The sequence below is a fragment of the Papaver somniferum genome, unplaced genomic scaffold, assembly GCF_003573695.1.
Source record: "Papaver somniferum cultivar HN1 unplaced genomic scaffold, ASM357369v1 unplaced-scaffold_118, whole genome shotgun sequence".
NCBI lineage: Eukaryota > Viridiplantae > Streptophyta > Magnoliopsida > Ranunculales > Papaveraceae > Papaver > Papaver somniferum.
Window position 1 is genome coordinate 15,442,029 of NW_020620825.1, and position 16,999 is coordinate 15,459,027.

At 36.2% G+C, this 16,999-nt stretch overlaps 1 protein-coding gene across 5 annotated transcripts; it reads right to left on the bottom strand.

Moving 5' to 3' along the window:
* Positions 1-1,338: 1,338 nt before the first annotated feature.
* Positions 1,339-11,111, bottom strand: LOC113330353 (elongator complex protein 4-like). Of its 5 annotated transcripts, none has more exons than XM_026577165.1 (14): positions 10,739-11,111; positions 10,468-10,593; positions 8,736-8,835; positions 8,258-8,380; positions 6,391-6,496; positions 6,088-6,148; positions 4,625-5,928; positions 4,304-4,533; positions 4,154-4,223; positions 3,888-4,041; positions 2,811-2,889; positions 2,393-2,552; positions 2,217-2,308; positions 1,339-1,802 (listed from the first exon to the last, which is right to left on the bottom strand). In XM_026577165.1, exons 7-14 carry the CDS (start codon positions 4,755-4,757, stop codon positions 1,635-1,637), a joined length of 1,086 nt encoding a protein of 361 aa, XP_026432950.1. In that variant the 5' UTR covers positions 4,758-5,928; positions 6,088-6,148; positions 6,391-6,496; positions 8,258-8,380; positions 8,736-8,835; positions 10,468-10,593; positions 10,739-11,111; the 3' UTR covers positions 1,339-1,634. The 5 variants fall into 5 exon arrangements, with proteins under 5 accessions (XP_026432950.1, XP_026432951.1, XP_026432949.1 ...); XM_026577166.1 differs by having other exon boundaries at positions 6,391-6,515; XM_026577164.1 differs by having other exon boundaries at positions 6,391-6,814.
* Positions 11,112-16,999: the final 5,888 nt, after the last annotated feature.

The following is a 16,999-nucleotide window of genomic DNA, read 5'->3' on the forward strand; positions in this document are numbered from 1 at the left end:
ATATCTCCTTAGGCAAAGAAGGCCTCCAAGACGAATGCAACGACCTGGAAAAAACAATTGATAACTCAGTATTGGAAATTTTATTTACGAATTTGATGAAATTATCATTTTTCTAACCCTACTAATCTCTAATTTCATAATACTTCCCTATGTGCATTTCAAGTTTGCATCTATTTCTGCTCAAGCAAAAGACTGGTTCCTACATCTATGAATCACCAAATTCAAAAGAAGCTACTAGGTAAAAGCTGATGAAGTATAAAAGTGACCATGATGTTCCTGTCAATTCCTTGTGTCCCTGGAACAAGTCATCAAGTAATTAGCAAGCTCACATCCGTTATCTGAAATAAGACGAAGTAACTGGCACGCTGACATCCAATTTTCCATCCACTATGATTTTGCCACTCATAATACTCGGAACAACATAGCCAACCAATAATATTAATAATAACACCGACAACTATACGACGTAAAATGACAGAAAATATAGCCAAAGATAATATCAATAATAATACCAGCAACAATACCATGTAAAAGGACAGAGTGCGGCATCCACACTTGCCAATTTCCCATGACGAGCAAGTTGAAAAGTGTCACCATTCCGCTAGGGTGATCGTTGAAATTGAACAGACGATAGCTGATTCTGTCAAGGAAACTGATTTTTGGCACAGATGTTTTCTACAACAAGTATTAAATCATATAAAACAGCTACCCAATCACAGCATATTGGTCGCAAATGATGCATAAGATGCCGTGACATACACAATCCCTTGGCTAAAGTTTGCCATCTAAGATAATGCACCTTTATTAATGCAGAAAAATTGTCATGCGGCTAATGTATACTAAATGTATTGAAGAGAGCCTCATAAAGAAAAGGATACTCATTACTGTAAAGTTCTGATGTTTCCAACTTCGGATTTCCAGAGTTAACTATCCTGCAGAAGAGCTACAGTATAGAAGCCACAACATTTTAACAAAATGTCCAATCAGTTAGAATCATTGAGATGAATCCAGGTTTTTTTCAACTCCCCCAAGAGTAACACATAGGATGAGCCAACAAGTATTACCGATTATACCTGTAAACCGAGGGTGCAGTACATGCAAAGGATGCATGTAAATAAAAAGAATCAAGAAAGAATCAAGTAAAAAAGGCTTTCTTGATTCTTTTTATTTCTCTTATTGAAATTTGTACCCTTCCACGGCTCTACCCTGCTTTTTTTGCTGTTTGATACTCCCAGTTCAGTTTTCATTTTTGTAAGACAATCAAATGAGGAGCCTTCTACACTGGTTTCTCATTCTCAGAATTTCAGAAGTTAGAAAAAAAAAATGAAATCTGAGGTTTATTCTCTTTTAACTTTTTAAATATGGAAGATAAACCGTAGGAGCTATTTCACATCAATCAAGTAATTAGTTCACAAAGACACTGTATGCCCCAAAAATCAGTGCACTGAACAAGTCCTTCTCATGAGCCCTCCAAAGCACACTCGGTACGATTTTATGTCCTTGAAGTGCCCCGACGAATGCAGAAACCCAGAATTTCATAGATCCTGTTGGACAACACGAACTCCAAATTGTGAACCACACATCGCCCAGGATTGAACACCCAAACTTTCGTTTTCATCATTGAGATTATAGAACTAAAAATCAAGGATGGATGACTTTGAACCACCACCGCAGCTGCCTGATACATCGTGTGAACTACCACTTGAACCATCAACTGGGGCTTGGTTTAGCCTCTCTAGGACCAAAGATCTACGCCGTTGGAGCTTTATTGAGAATGTTGTTGCCTCGAGAATTACAGGAACCTGCGTAAAATTTTGAAGAGAGATTGATAAGTTAATCAAAGTTTTCCAAGGTTGAACTTATAGCCGACTGATACGATAAAACTAAATGAAAGTTAGACCCAGCTAAACAAAATGCCAAACTAAAAACGACGCTGGTAATTGGCATACACAAGAATATTCGGTAGGAGACAATTTGGGACCGCAAGGGTGCTAGCTGACTCATGTGGGTAAAAAACAGTGTAAAAAATGGTGAAGATCTCTTTAATGAACTACAAACAGCAAAATGGTGTAAAAAAACGAATTCAAAGGTGGAGCTTGAGAACTAAAAGCAGTAAATACCATTTTTCATAAGAACATAATAGGCGCCTATGTGGGTAACCTGTAGAAGATTAAGAAAGAAGCAGGATTAAAAAAAACCTAACATTTCTCGCGTACCTGTGTATTGATCTGGGATACTTTGTGCACATGAAGAAAACCAACCATATCCTGGTAGCCAGTTAGGAGTTTTGCCAAGTCTTTATCCTTGTCTGTTTCGCAGAAATCCAAATCGTGGGTTCGTTTTAGGATTGGACGACTTTAGAACGCAAAAAGATTCTAACGTCGAGACAAACCTGGGATTGCTCTGACTGCAAGCAAGGTATCTGCCATATGCTGCCATCTCTTAGAGAAGGAAGATGAAAGAAGCGATGGCGGAAAAGTAATCACCGCAACTGCATTTGAAGACCGTACCATGCTTTTCAGAGACCTAACAAAGGAAAGCATATCCCATTCCTATCAAAAACAATGTCTGTTAATTACGTCCGAAAAGGAAAGTTATAATCAGATGGAATATATTGCTCAGATTTCTGCCTAAGAGGACTGTGTTTACATGAGGGGCAGACATCATTAATTTAGCATTATGAATTAGCAAAGAAATCCCCTAACTTACATGCAAAACATTTAACCAACCCTTATTTATCTAAACTAACATAACCAAATAAATAAGATAGCATTACACATGAAAGAGCTTATATCGTTATCGCAACTAACCATCTCAGAATAGCAACATTGTGGAGCACAGAATGATTGTATGGCAATTCTACCCGGACATATAGTTCCACCATCATTCCTGGAAAAGACATAGAAAGTTTCAGCAAACTAATAACATATGATTGATGAAATTTTTACCGCTCAAAACTACACAAGGAGAAACTCTTGGCCAGCTCTAATCCTATACCAAACTACCAAGTTGTTGGGGGAAGAAAAGATGCTGACTAGTAACAGATCAGCGTAAGTAGAAAAGCATGCTAGCACAAATTCTTTGAGTGTATGTGAGCGGTATTCTAGGTCCACGTATACCTTGGTCAGAAGACTATTTGATATCAATTACCTGAGGACCTTATGTGGTTGAAACAGAAAAGAGGCAGTTACAAGCTGTGTTATTGCTTCGCTCTTCTTCTACTTTTGAGGAGTTTGAGAGTAGTTTGTGTAAATTGCATACCATGGTATAGTACCCCATGAAGTGTTACTACCAAGTAAGGCATCGTATCAAAACTGTGTTAAAGCTAATACGATGGGCACTGCACCGCGGGCAGCATCAAACAAACAATTTGGGGTAAAATCATACATTAACAGTGTTTAAACATGAGTTTGCCTGAGCTGTTTGAAAAGCCTACTTTAAACCAGAAGAAGGGTCAGATACAAAAGAGACCTAATGGGTACAACATGATTCTCCTGAGTTGCTCTTTTGGGAGAGAAAACCATGGCATAAATTGGATATATTACTGAGTGTTCTACTCCATGGGATACATTTCTGTACTCAGAAAAGTTAGTGAGAAAAATGGACAAGTTAATAAGTGGGACGTCACTGTCATTGTCGGGTTCCCAAATTCCGTTTAACAGTAAAATCTGCAGTTGGATGAATGTAATCAAAAAATTTCATGCGTATACATGATGTTACAAACTTCCATATTATGGATGCTCTACCAAGAAAGGGATCACAATCATGACTTATAAGAAGCATCAGCTTCATTTGAACCCAAAATTAAGAAATAACTAGTTTGTCCTACACTTGTGGAGCTAATGCAGCACGCCTGCAATAAAATATCTTCTTCATAATTATCATACCTTGAAGTTTGAGTTAAGAATGAAGAACATCGATCACGAAAAGCTGAAAGACTTGGCGACTCTTGGATACTAAAACACTCAATTCGCTGCGCATTCAATATATGCCTCTCGAGTGGTTTGCGCAAGTCAAATTCATTGCAGTACTCAGTCGCATCTGAACAAACACAACTCATTAGACACTCTAAAGAAACATAAAACGTAAGCTTCTTCTATGCACCACAGGTTGTCCATGCCTTAATACTCAATTAACCAGAAAAACAACTTACTTCTATCCAAATTTTGTTGATTCTCCCCAAAATACTTCTTGTACTGCCAAGCAATCCTTAAACCCTTCTCCTAAATTCAACCAAACCCATCAAATTGTTAATTAAACAAAAACCCATAATCAAGATAGCGAAAAGAGTAGAAATAAACACCTGTTCTTGATCAATACTGCTGCGACTTTTCTCGTCTTTCGACAAAACGGGACTAGGTAAAGTACCAAGAAAAGCTCTTGGGTCTTTGGAAGGACTCGCATAAAGAAGCGGTTGATTATGTAGAAGTCCTTGCGACATGAAATTCCTTAATAATAATAAATGATGTGGTGCTTCTGCATCTTCCATTATCATTACTAAACTTCCTAATGGAAACCCACCTCCTAAAATCTCTATAAATTAAAATCAAACAACTCAATGTCAAAATCAACACAAGTATATACAGTAGATTTCTAATTAGAAGAGAAAAAGAGAGATTTTTACTATCAAGGTCTGGGATTCCAGAGGATACATAAGTGACTCCATTAGGTCCAGGCTTGATTCCAGGTATCTGAGATAAAGGTGAAGTGGATTGATTCCGAGAGAAACTGCTTGTTCTGCTCCTCGTAGCAGCCATGGATGGAACTTCCGCGTAAACTAAAGAGCTCCAAGAAAAGCAAGAGAGTCCGTTTTAAAGTTGTTGGTTCCCATCTAAGGGACTCCGCCTTAGTGCTCGTGCTCGACGAGGTTAGGGTTCATAGGAAAACTAGATAGTAACCCGTGCTTCGCACCGGGAATATAGTCTGATTTAGGTTCGGTTAAGCATTAGTTCCCTGTTTGAGTCGCTGAGCCGGTGCTAAGCTTTCATAACTCACAAGTAATCAATATATACACAAATGTCATAGTTAGCATGAGCAGAAATACACTTTTCCAATTATCATAGCGTCGATGATGAACACAGTTTTTTCCGATCTTGTGGTGGATACACAAATACCCTGCAAGCCTACATAACTTTCATTAACTACATGGATAAGTAAACATTATCGCTGCAAAACGATCAGCTGTCTCAACTTTGAGCCATCCTCTGCGCTATCATTATGCTGTACAGAGTTTGATCCATTCATAGTGATGTTGGCATGTCACTTTTTCCAAACATTCTTGACCTCTAAATGATGGTTTCAAGGCAAGGAGTGGTTCACTCTGGTTTCATAACCCAAGTAGGACTAAAAGAAAGACCCAGTTTTTGTTACCATGTTAGGTGAAATATGGTGGCAGTTAGCATTGAGCAAGCATTTATAATGCAAAATAGAACCAAAAAGAAAAAACAAACACAGGAAACTTGCACTTGTTGAATTGTTTAAACAATCAATTGGGAAACCAAAAGCAGTTCCTCCAACCAAAGTGAGTTGATAATTCCTTAATAGCATCGTCAACTTAGCTATACTATTTCTAAGCATAAATATAAGCAAAAAAAAAGCAACCCCCAGCCACTCTACTATATTGTCATAATTGATGTAAGAACCGTTCCACAGTAGGTCACATCGTTTGCCTTCTTAAATTTGAGCCAGAAATGTTCCTATGTGATACCAACTTTCATCTGCCATTCTGAAACATCTCACAGTCCAGCAAATCACATCCCTCTAGTTCGTAATTCGGATCAGAAAAGCATCATTCAATTTTTACCCTTATCAAACATGGCCATATAAGTCGTGGCCATACACTCACAACACCAAGAATCTATTTGTATCCACTTTCCCGTATCCAGCTGACGATGAAGAATTTCACCCAGATACATGCTAATGACTTATCTGAAACAGGAAAAGTATCTCACAGAGCCTTGGCTTATATAAAAAGGTTGTAATTACTTCAAGTAACATGACAACAACAAAAAATAGTTATAACGGTAGAGAACTTACCACTGCCAGAAGAAAATTTTCAAATGTACTCTAAGGAAATGAATTTCTCACCTGCGCAACAGACCACCGCACTTTGTAGGTGACCAAGTACATCCATTGCAACCACATGCCCCTGAAAATTGAAAAAGATGACAAAGAATAAGAGAAAGTAAAATGTTGTCAACATGTAAGGTTCAAAAGAAATTAACTAATTGCTGAGGAAACTGCTTACAAAACCTTATGCCTTAACAACTGTTTAGTTATGTTATTTACATACATCACTCATGTCAGGTGTAAGTTCTTTTTCCTAATCTGGGACATATTTTTTTCCTATCCATTATCGTAGTTCAGAAACATAGTCTATTTTAGACTTACCGCAAACCATTTATATCTGCACACCCACAGATCACAGCATTCCATGAAAAAAAACATTTCTATTCTTGTAGAAGATCAAAACGCTATCTTCTATTGACCACCGTAACTGCTCAATCAACAAAAATCTTCAAAGATTAAGCATGAAATCTTTTAACTATACCTGTTTTTTATTAAGCACTAACCATACCTGGGGTTAGTCCCTTACAACTTGGTCAAGAAAAGATGTATCCTCACAGCACAATGATGCATAATGGGAAAGGCAACATAAGGAAAATGCAAAGCCAAGGCACATGGTAATTGGACTAAGTCCGACTTGAAGCTCGAGCAACCATAAAAATCTTCAAAGCGTAAGCATGAAATCTCTTATGCACAATCTTCCCAAATATAAAGATTGACTCAAAACCATGTAACCACAGATGGACCCCTAATTTGAAGCGTAAACACAAAAGCAATTTAACAAAAACACTTGTTTAACTCCAATAAGAAAAAAGTATAGAAAATTTAGAATCGTCAGTGTACAATCCAAAGTTTGTGAACCCGAAATCTGTGAGACATCAAGAACCAAACTCAATAACCTTAAGGATTTGATTGTTTCCCTTATTGGTTGAGATTTTTAAGAATGCAGACGTGTAAGTAATCCATTCATGTTAATTATAATGCAGACGTGCCTCTCTAAATTGAGCATGTTAACTTCAAGTTTTCATTTTTAATGGAGTTAGATTTGAAGTTGATAATCTAAGTTCTAGAGTTCTTAGCACTCTAATTTCTGCAAACCAATACCCAAAACCTCTTCAAATAATTCAATAGTGACAGAGAGAAGAGATTATATACTTGCTGCACTTTTCTCCAAAATAACGAAAATGGTAAGTAGAACCAAATGAATTGTACCTGCATACCCTAAATGTGGCTTAGATTAAATGAGAATCTATCTGTTTTAAGGTTCCAATCCCTAACTACGTCAGAAATTAAAACATGACGAACACGAAATATATAAATGTGGGGCATGAATCCAAGCTTAAGTACCAAACAAAGCGAAATTGTTAACATAACACAATGGCAACAGAAGTTAGAGTACCTGCCAAATATGGATCCTGCTATATTTCGTGCATACAACATACAATTTAGAATTACTTACTGCGATATATGTCTATCAGTATAAGACCATAAGGAAACTATAAAAATTGCACTCAATGTGAGGAAGAAAGACAATGAGAAAGGCATGAACTCGACACTCTCTGTTCTTATAACTCATTTGTATGAATATTATTATAAGTATACAGACATAATCTATAAGTCATCCACAGCACCTAAGGTATTAGCCAGAATAGCAGCAATGGCCTTTCAATATTTCTTAACTTCTGAAGAAAGTCCACATAAAGTCCACACATAGTATTCTATGATGCATAACACAAACTATCAAGAACCCCAAAAATGGGCACAATACAAAGAGAGCTATATTTGAAATAAAAAAAAGACCTGAATTACACCATTATAGCTTTAATGCACATGTAAATTACACCATTCAACAATAGGAAGATACTGATAGGCCATGAATTAGCAAATGCTAACGGCATGCTGAGAGGCTTCTGTTAGAGAGCGACAATTGCATCTTGTCTTTCACAATAAGCAATTAAATTGGATCTTAGTAGCCTAAATTGATTTATCCATAAAACATGTCATCTACCTGCTCCGTAGTTTAGAAGGTGATTAAACCTTGTATACAAATGAGTGTCATGAACGCGTACAAAACCCAAAGGCAAGAGAAAAGAAAGAAACATAAATCATGTATGCTACTTCTAGATAATTTCCATGAGAAAGCATTCAATGGATATTTTGCTTTGTCAATGTCATTATATAGTTGTATTACCTTATCTTGTTTCCTTATTATTTGAGATAGGCTATTCAAATCACGGCTGATCAGTTGCCCTGGTTTCAACCTACTGCGATCCTCAACCCCCAAGCTTGAACCACGAAGCGTGAGCTTGATTTACTGGAGAATTAAAAAAAAAAACAGTACACATCATTTGACAGTTCAAGATTACAATTAGGGGGTAAAAAAGGAGTTTATACAAACAATGACGCAAACATGTTAAAGTCATTAGAGGAATGCACCAAAATTGGAAAAAAGAAACATCAAAAACTGATTTCTATGTTCAGGTAAGTATCAAAATTGAATCAACACAAACTGAATTCATGAATTGTATGTTATATACCACGTAAAATATTTTCAAAATTTTCTTGGTTGTCTCTAAAAAATGATGCACAACATGAATATCCAACAAAACTCGCCTAATTTCCAACCAAATCCGCCCCTCAAAATTAAGAAAATTGGGTAAACAACTAACCTTTCTTCTGATTTGTTGTATAGGAGTCTGAAAATCTTTAACATGAAAGGAGGAACACCACTTGGATGATAATATTTAGAGCAAATTTGGATAAATTTCCCTGTTAATTTATTCATAAAAAAATAAAGAATAAATTCCCAACTATATGAAATAAAAACAAGGCTGAATTGGGGGCCCTTGAAAAATAATTGAGATCCCTAGCTACAGGACAAAAAAGATCATGAAATAGTATTTGGGAGTTATCCCTTATCCTCAACTTTTTCAAATGGCTAAACTACCCCAGATCATTAGTGGTAGTTAAGTTAATTAATTGTTAATTATTTTAATTAGATTAAAATCAGATTTAGGGATAAATTTTTGATAAAAGAAAAATTGTGTTTTTGTGTTGTGGAGAAGAAGAAGTTGAGTTTTTTGGGGATTCCAGTAGAGGAATCATATTGCTCAAAATGAAGGAACCAATCCTCAAAATGAAGAACCCGAAGCTCAAAACAATCAGGTAAACTTCTTATACTCTTCAAATTGTATGAATGATGCCCCAAGTGGTCGATTCATGTACACTATGCAACTACTCAGAGAGAGGGTCGTTAAGTCGAGAGGGTAATAAACAAACGACTCTAAGGAGTCGTCAATTACTTGACACAACCTTTGACGACTCAAACCTGCAAATTTTGCAGGTTATGAAAAATCGTCAACCAAGTGTGATATAATTGACGACTCCAGCTAGTTAGGTCATCTAGAGCCGTTAACTTAATATGTTTAGAACCCAACAACTCTAAAACTTTTTACTCTCTAAAGATGTTACTCTTAGGGTCGTTAATTAGGCATTCCTGTATACTGACGATCCTAGCGAGCCATTTCATACATCAAGGGTCGGCAAGCATAATCTATAAAACCAAACGACCCTTCAACATCGCTAACGACTTCAAAAATTTGACATGACGACCCTTCAACATAGTTAACGACTATAATCATTTGACATGACGACCCTTCCTATTTTTTCAACAAGGAACAAATTTTGTATCATATAGAGTCGTTAGTTTCATAAAGGGGTTGTCAAACAAAGAATCGTTAATGCTTTAGAAATATATTGACGACCCTGTCACTATTTGGGACAGAGAGGTGGTTCTGCATAAGACAGAGTCGTTCGTATTTAAAAAGGGTCGTCGAGAAGAATCGTTAACGATTTAGAAATCCCTAGACGACACTATTTTAGGGCAGAAAACCAGGTTTAGGGTCGTTATCTACTATACCCTAATGGTTAACAAGTTTTCATCAATTCAACATGCATATAAAAAATCGTTAAGCAATAAAAAACCGTGGTTAACGATCCTGGAACTGTAACTGCAATTTTGCAGTTGAAAACCTAATTTTTCAATCAACAAATCAAATTAAAACGCAAACCCAACTTAGATTAAGAGGTTTTAGTTCACTTACGACGATGAATCGATGAGATTTTTTTTCTCAGAAGTCGTTAATGGAATGGGAAACGGTGGGAGAGAGGAAGCGGAGGAGAAGAAGAATGGGAGGAGAAGAAGTTATTAGAGAAGGGTAAAATAGTTATTTCACCATCATTTTGGAAGCCTCATATATCTTTTGGTGTGAGTATAAAATGTGTCATGGCCCCCAATTAGTTTCCATGTCCCCCAATTCAGCGCTGAATAAAAATTGTGAGAGATTAACTACTTTGATTGATGAAGTGCAAATAATTTGTCATGCTTTTTTGTTCAGAGACCTCAAAAAAGAATAGACAAAATTGATAATCATCACATGCAGAATCCAAATTTGCGTAGTCCAAGAAAGCTAAGAGTTACATCAATCGCAGCTTTAGGAGGCCTCTTGAACAATCAATCCCATACATCTGAAAAAAAAAACCATTTCATAGACGACCTAAAATTAGACTTTTTTTAGAGAAACAACAATAAATAGTATCGAAACTCATATAAAAAATCAAAAACCCAGAATAAGTGAAACAGAAATGAAGATTCTAGCATCAAAAATCTTACTTTTAGAGCCAAACCAACTTATCCATCCCCAACAATCTTTAAAAAAATGAGTTTTAATAAATTTTCCAAGCTTGTCTTCATCATCTTTGAATCATTTGATGCCTAAAATCAGAAATAAAGCTACTTTATCAATCATTTTCGTACTCTCCAAAGTTTCCTCTTGGTCTACGGGTAAAACCTTCCTGATGAATGAGCAGTTTTGAGATTGAGAAATGAATGAGCAGTTCGTAGAATGTTAAAGAATTGCAACTTGGAAGGTCCAAACAACCTAATTGAAGAATACAATTTTATTTCTAGGTAACTCTCTGGTGGGGGTGAAGAGAGTGAAGAAAAAAATTTGGATGAAAAGCTTTAGAATGGGTACAAATTTTGAACAGTTATCACAAAAACTAGAAGTGGGTGCACTTATGGAAGATATAATCTTGGGGTAGGGGGAGTTGGTCGGTTAATAAGTGCGAGTAGTGCTCGGATGGTGTAAGGTGTAAGTAGGGTGTAAATAGAAGAATAACATATTTGTGTAGGTCCATAATCAATGAGAAAGATCTATTTCCAAATACTCTCACCATAGCAATCCAAATACTCTCACCATAGTTATGTTAGATAGATGTTAGATTAGATGTTAGTTTTGAAGGAGAAATACAGAGAAAGATAAGAGAGGCACACAAAGAAGGATTTTCCATTGATTAGAATTAGTATAGTTACATGGATAAATACTTTATATACATGGAAAAGGGAAGACCAAAAGACTATCCTTTTGGACCACACATCTATGGGCCGTAGGCCCTGTAACACTCCCCCTTTTGCGGTTCAATAACAAAACTTTATACATAGTGCTTCTTCAAATGTCGTTCTTTCCTTGATGACTTGTGCTGAAATCAATTACCTTACTAAAACTTTAACAAGGAAAAACCCAGTGGGATAAACCTTTGTACAACTCTTCACATGTAGTATTTCACATGTTGTCTCGTAATTTACATGTAGTTCATCACATGCAATACGATCTTCAAAGACCGACAAGTCTAAGTTAATTAACTTGTTAAAATTCGTCAGGAAAACCCATAGGGACAAAACCTGAACTAAAGAAAACGAGTGTGATGTTAAGAAAACTTAGAACATAGTTAGACACGAGTATGTTGTCTCATTAAAAACCGTGCCGAGTAATAAAACCCTACGGGAAAAAGCAACCTCGGTAGAGGAAAATAGTGCAACAAACCATTAGATGCTCCCCCTGATTTCAGACAATTTTCATTAGTATAATGCAATCAAAAGAAGTTTATCACACATTATTTTGGTGACTTGAATGTTTATAAGACCTGTTGTTGATTCTGGAAGTTACGTTGCTTAACATACTATCACGTTTCATTTCTTTGGTTTAGATATTTTCAGTAATATCAACGCGATCTTTATGTCTTCAACGTTCAACATACTTGGTATTTTTAGTGTTGTCTCGCTAAAAACCTTGTCGAGTAACAAAACCTTTTGGGAAAAACTATTCTCGATCGAAGGGAAAAAGAGTACAACACATCTTCAACTTCGAAGTAAAATATGTAGACATCATATCCTTGGATCCTCCCCCTGATGTCGGCATCTCCCCCTGATTACTTTCAGAGTTGTTCCAGACAATTCATTTAGTCATGTATTTTTCGAAACTGAATATCGGTAATGACTTAAAAAATAGTCTACCATATCTCCCCCTGAGAAGAGATTATTGTTCCTTCATAGTCAACAACCTTTGGATTGCAGCTCCTTTAGCATTCCTTTTTATGTCTTTGCAGGGATAAAACAAACTCATGTCAATGATTACTTTTAAGTACATTATTACATTCATTATACCATTCCAATGACGTTGCGTTGGCGCTGAGCTATATCTAGCTAACAAGTTCACTGAGGATGTAAAATTTATTCGAGTATATTATTATACTAAGTACAACAATGCATCTATTGTACTTAAATATGGGAATTGTATCTCCCAACACATCTTCGTCATCTTCCATTAGATGAAATAGTCAGTTACTTTCATTTGAACCTCGACTAATCATGAGAGTGCTATCAGGATGCATGTCTTTGTTAAATTTCCTGACAACTTTAGACATATGCAAACCGGTGGAATAATATACCACAAGCTCAGTATTCGGTCGAGCTTTCCCCATACTTTTCATCTCAAATTCGGATTTCAAATAGATTTAAGGTCTCTCATTTCATCAAAAGTACCCATCATGTATGTACCATCGACATAGATAGCTACAATTCCAAATCATCAACTTTCTTGTGAATATGCAAGGAAAAATAACTTACTTGTCTATCCCCTCCAAATCAAATAGCCACTTGGACGGGTATACCACATCCGCCTGATTGCTTCTATCTATAACTGGGCGTTCTATCTAACTGTAAACGCACCATGTGGTTTAGAGTCACTTGATTTGGGTAAAAAAAGGCTATCAAGTAGTTTTGTAAATATCTTCTATCTCTTGATTCTTTCAGAGATACATTACAACCACATACTGCATTTCAAGTCCTTTTGAAATTACCAAGCTAATTAAGTAGCAGAACACTATAAAGTTCATTACAAGAGAATAATTCCAGGGCTTTGTGAGAAACCTCGCGCCACAAGGCGAGTCTTTATACTTTAAGACTGCTTTCTTCTCATTATACTTTGTGACAAATTAATCATGCATGTCCAATAGGATTTACACTTGGTTGGTTAGCACTACCGCACCAAATACCTGTATATTTGTAAAAGAACCAAATTATACCTGGATTGTATAGGCCAAATATGTTATTCATTGGCATTAAGCAACAAGGAGCACGGTTCGATCTCATCTTTCTCTATTTCCTTAAGCAAGTGTATATGAAATTAATAATCAATATGCTCGCATGATCTTTCCATTGACTCGTGCGCATTCTCATAATCCACTTGGGATGTCATTGTTCTCTGGAATTATTAAACTTCAGAGTGTCCTCTAGTTTGATTCATGGACATATTCAGAGACAATCTTATGAGATGATTTCTGATGATATAAGTAAGTTGTGCCTTCCTCACCTACTTCCTTTCCAGGTGAGGATTGATCGAACCAAGTGGTCTCTCCAACTTCCTTTATGGATCCAAGGCCTCAACCACACTTCCACTAAGTGTAGTTGCAACACCTTAGTCTATGGTGTATATCCCTTATTGAGGATTTGTAACCTTGCAGGTAGGTGTGCAGCTGGTATGTGTGTCTCATCACTTTAGCGGCATCAGTATACATTCGTAAAATCGATTACTCTTTGTCATTTCACATTTACATTTGTGGAGTACAATAATAAATATGATACACAGTGGAAACACACCACGACAATTCCTGTCGTTCCCTTAGAAAATATTTTTTCTTATCTCCCCTTAACGACGAGAAGACTGTCTCACTAAAGTGATGACCCGCAAATCTAGCGGTAAGAGATCTCCTCCAAAAAGTTTTAAAATGCGGATAACTGTTGGGAACTTATTTCCAACATAACTACTTAAAAGTTTTGAAAACCCATCATATTTAGATGTGGAGTAGTGATGGCACATATATAGTGCAACCGAAAATGCATAAGAACATGAATGTAAGGCTTAAATCCAGTTACCAACTGGTACGCAGAAAAGATTGACTAATATTGGTTCTAAAAACGAATTAAGTAAATATGCATGTAATATTGCATATCCCCAAAGTAATAAAAGGTAGGTTGGTACGCATAAACTATTCCTTAGGCACCATCTGTAACCTTTGATGGTAGTGTTAGAGCATAGCTCGATTGAACCCACCAAGCGTTGGTATGTCAAGTTTGGTTGTCATATTTTAGTGAATCAAAACTCATGTTAAGAGTCGCTTGATTATGTACTAGAGTCAACTTCGTATAGGTTAGCTTGAAAGTATTAGGATATGAGACATTACAAGTATTGTGAAGACTTGAAGATGTGAAGAAGCAAGGAGCTACAACGACAACAATCATCCTTCCACTTGCGGTTAGTGATATTTTACTTGAAAATTTTCATTCCCTAGCGTATCATTCAAGTCGTGCATATTGAAAACAAAACTGCGAAGCATGAACACTCTAGATAGACATAGTATTAAGGAATACAATACGAGGTTTATTTCTTAACCATTAAACTTTGTAGATAAGACATCGACATAATCGGTTGAATTCTATTGTGATTATGTATGGGTATAAGGTGAGTATTTCATCCTAAGAAACAATGTTTTACATGTATTTTAAGGAAGTAAGTTCATAAACTTGTTTTGTGAATCGAAAAGGAAATCACCAGGCGTTATTGGTATTGTTATTCATTGCATATCTTGTGAACAACCAATATGCGTGATTTAGTATAACCGCTCATGACTTGTTTGTGTTCTTGGTAAAAATTTTCACAAAGACCTGACGTATGTATTGGTATGACGTTTATTAGTGAAATCGATCTTAAATAATCACCTGAGATGGTATAATCGGGTTTGTGATTTTATGTCTGACTAAATCTGGGAAAAGGGAAACTGATTCTAGTAAGAGGTGCAGTACATCACAAAGGGGAACCGGTCCTTGTATGAGGTGCAGCAGGTTTATAGCAGAAAGGGGAACCGATCCTATGAACATGTGCAACACGTTTTTAGGCAAAGGGGAACCGATCCTATGGACATGTGCAACAAATATACAAGTTAGATACCATAAATATGTGGGAACCTATCCTATGGACATGTGCAACAAGAGGGAACCGATCCTTTGAACATGTGCAATCGGCCACAAAAAGTCTCAATCAAATCCGAGCACGTTTTGTGTTTTTAACACAAAAAAATTATCCAAAAATATCTTTTCGAATTTTCTATTATTCTAGAAATATTAGAGATACCGAAAATATATTTGGTTAATGTGGAAGGATGTCGACATACTTTAAACATGTGTTGTGAATGTTAATCTTTAATTGTTCAAAGTTATTCCTTAATAGCTAAGGGAAGAGAATCCTAGGATCGAAACATAAATAAGTTAAGAATCTTTTAATTAAGGTTATGAAAAAGCGGGGGTACAACAACCACACCCAATATTTCGATTAGCAATCTGTATGGACTAACTTCAATATACTTTCAAGAGAATCAACTAAACTCAATCTTAATAAAGTATATCAAAGAGTTATATCTCTCTTTCTCGATTCAATTCTTTACTCAAGCAAATAGAAATCTGCGAGTCTAATTGAATACAAGAGAAATCACTTGAACGGTACCAAAGACCAATGTTTAAGTATCAATCAATGTAAATCAACAACCAAAGGTTGGATATTCTAATTGATTGATTCTAACGCACAACCTGTGATATTTCAATTATATAACAAAATATAATGCGGAAAAGAAATAACACATACACCAGAATTTTGTTAACGAGGAACCGCAAATGCAGAAAAACCCCGGGACCTAGTACAGATTGAACACACACTGTATTAAGGCGCTACAGACACTAGCCTACTACAAACTAACTTCGGTCTGGATTGTAGCTGAACCCCAATCAATCTCACACTAATCCAAGGTACAGTTGCGCTCCTTACATCTCTGATCCCATCAGGATACTATGCACTTGATTCCCTTAGCTGATCTCACCCACAACTAAGAGTTGCTACGACCCAAAGTCGAAGAATTTAATAAACAAATCTGTATCACACAAAAAAGTCTATGATAATAGATAAGTCTGTCTCCCATAGAAATACCCACAAATTTTTGTTCCGTCTTTTTATAAATCAAGGTGAACAGGAACCAATTGATAACCCGGACTTGTATTCCCGAAGAACAGCCTAGAATTATCAATCACCTCACAATAATCTTAATCGACGCGGCGAAAGAAGATATTGTGGAATCACAAACGATGAGACGAAGATGTTTGTGACTACTTTTATATCTTGCCTATCGAAGATATTAATCTCAAGCCAATCATTACGATTGTACTCAACACGATAGAATCAACAAGATCATATCATACAACTACGAGAAAGTAGTATCGGTATGGCTTCACAATCCCAATGAAGTCTTCAAGTCGTTAACCTGGTTTACAAGAAGAAACCTAAGGTTAAAGGAGATTCGACTCTAGCTAATACAACTAGTATCACACAGGAGGTGTGGGGATTACGTTTCCCAGTTGCTAGAGTTCTCCCTTATATAGTCTTTCAAATCAGGGTTTGCAATCAATGTTAGCTTAGTAACAAAGCACTCAATATTCACAGTTAGATGAAAACCTGATTAGATTGAAGCTAATGTCTTTCAACCGTTG

Bases quoted from the DNA above. Each gene is read 5' to 3' on its own strand.
- LOC113330353 (XM_026577167.1), bottom strand. From the start codon at position 4,757: ATGGCTGCTACGAGGAGCAGAACAAGCAGTTTCTCTCGGAATCAATCC. The intron at 4,534-4,624 runs GTAAAAATCTCT...TTTAATTTATAG, and splicing joins TGGAATCCCAGACCTTGATA to AGATTTTAGGAGGTGGGTTT. The intron at 2,553-2,810 runs GTTAGTTGCGAT...TGTTTTTGATAG, and splicing joins AATGTTGCTATTCTGAGATG to GAATGGGATATGCTTTCCTT.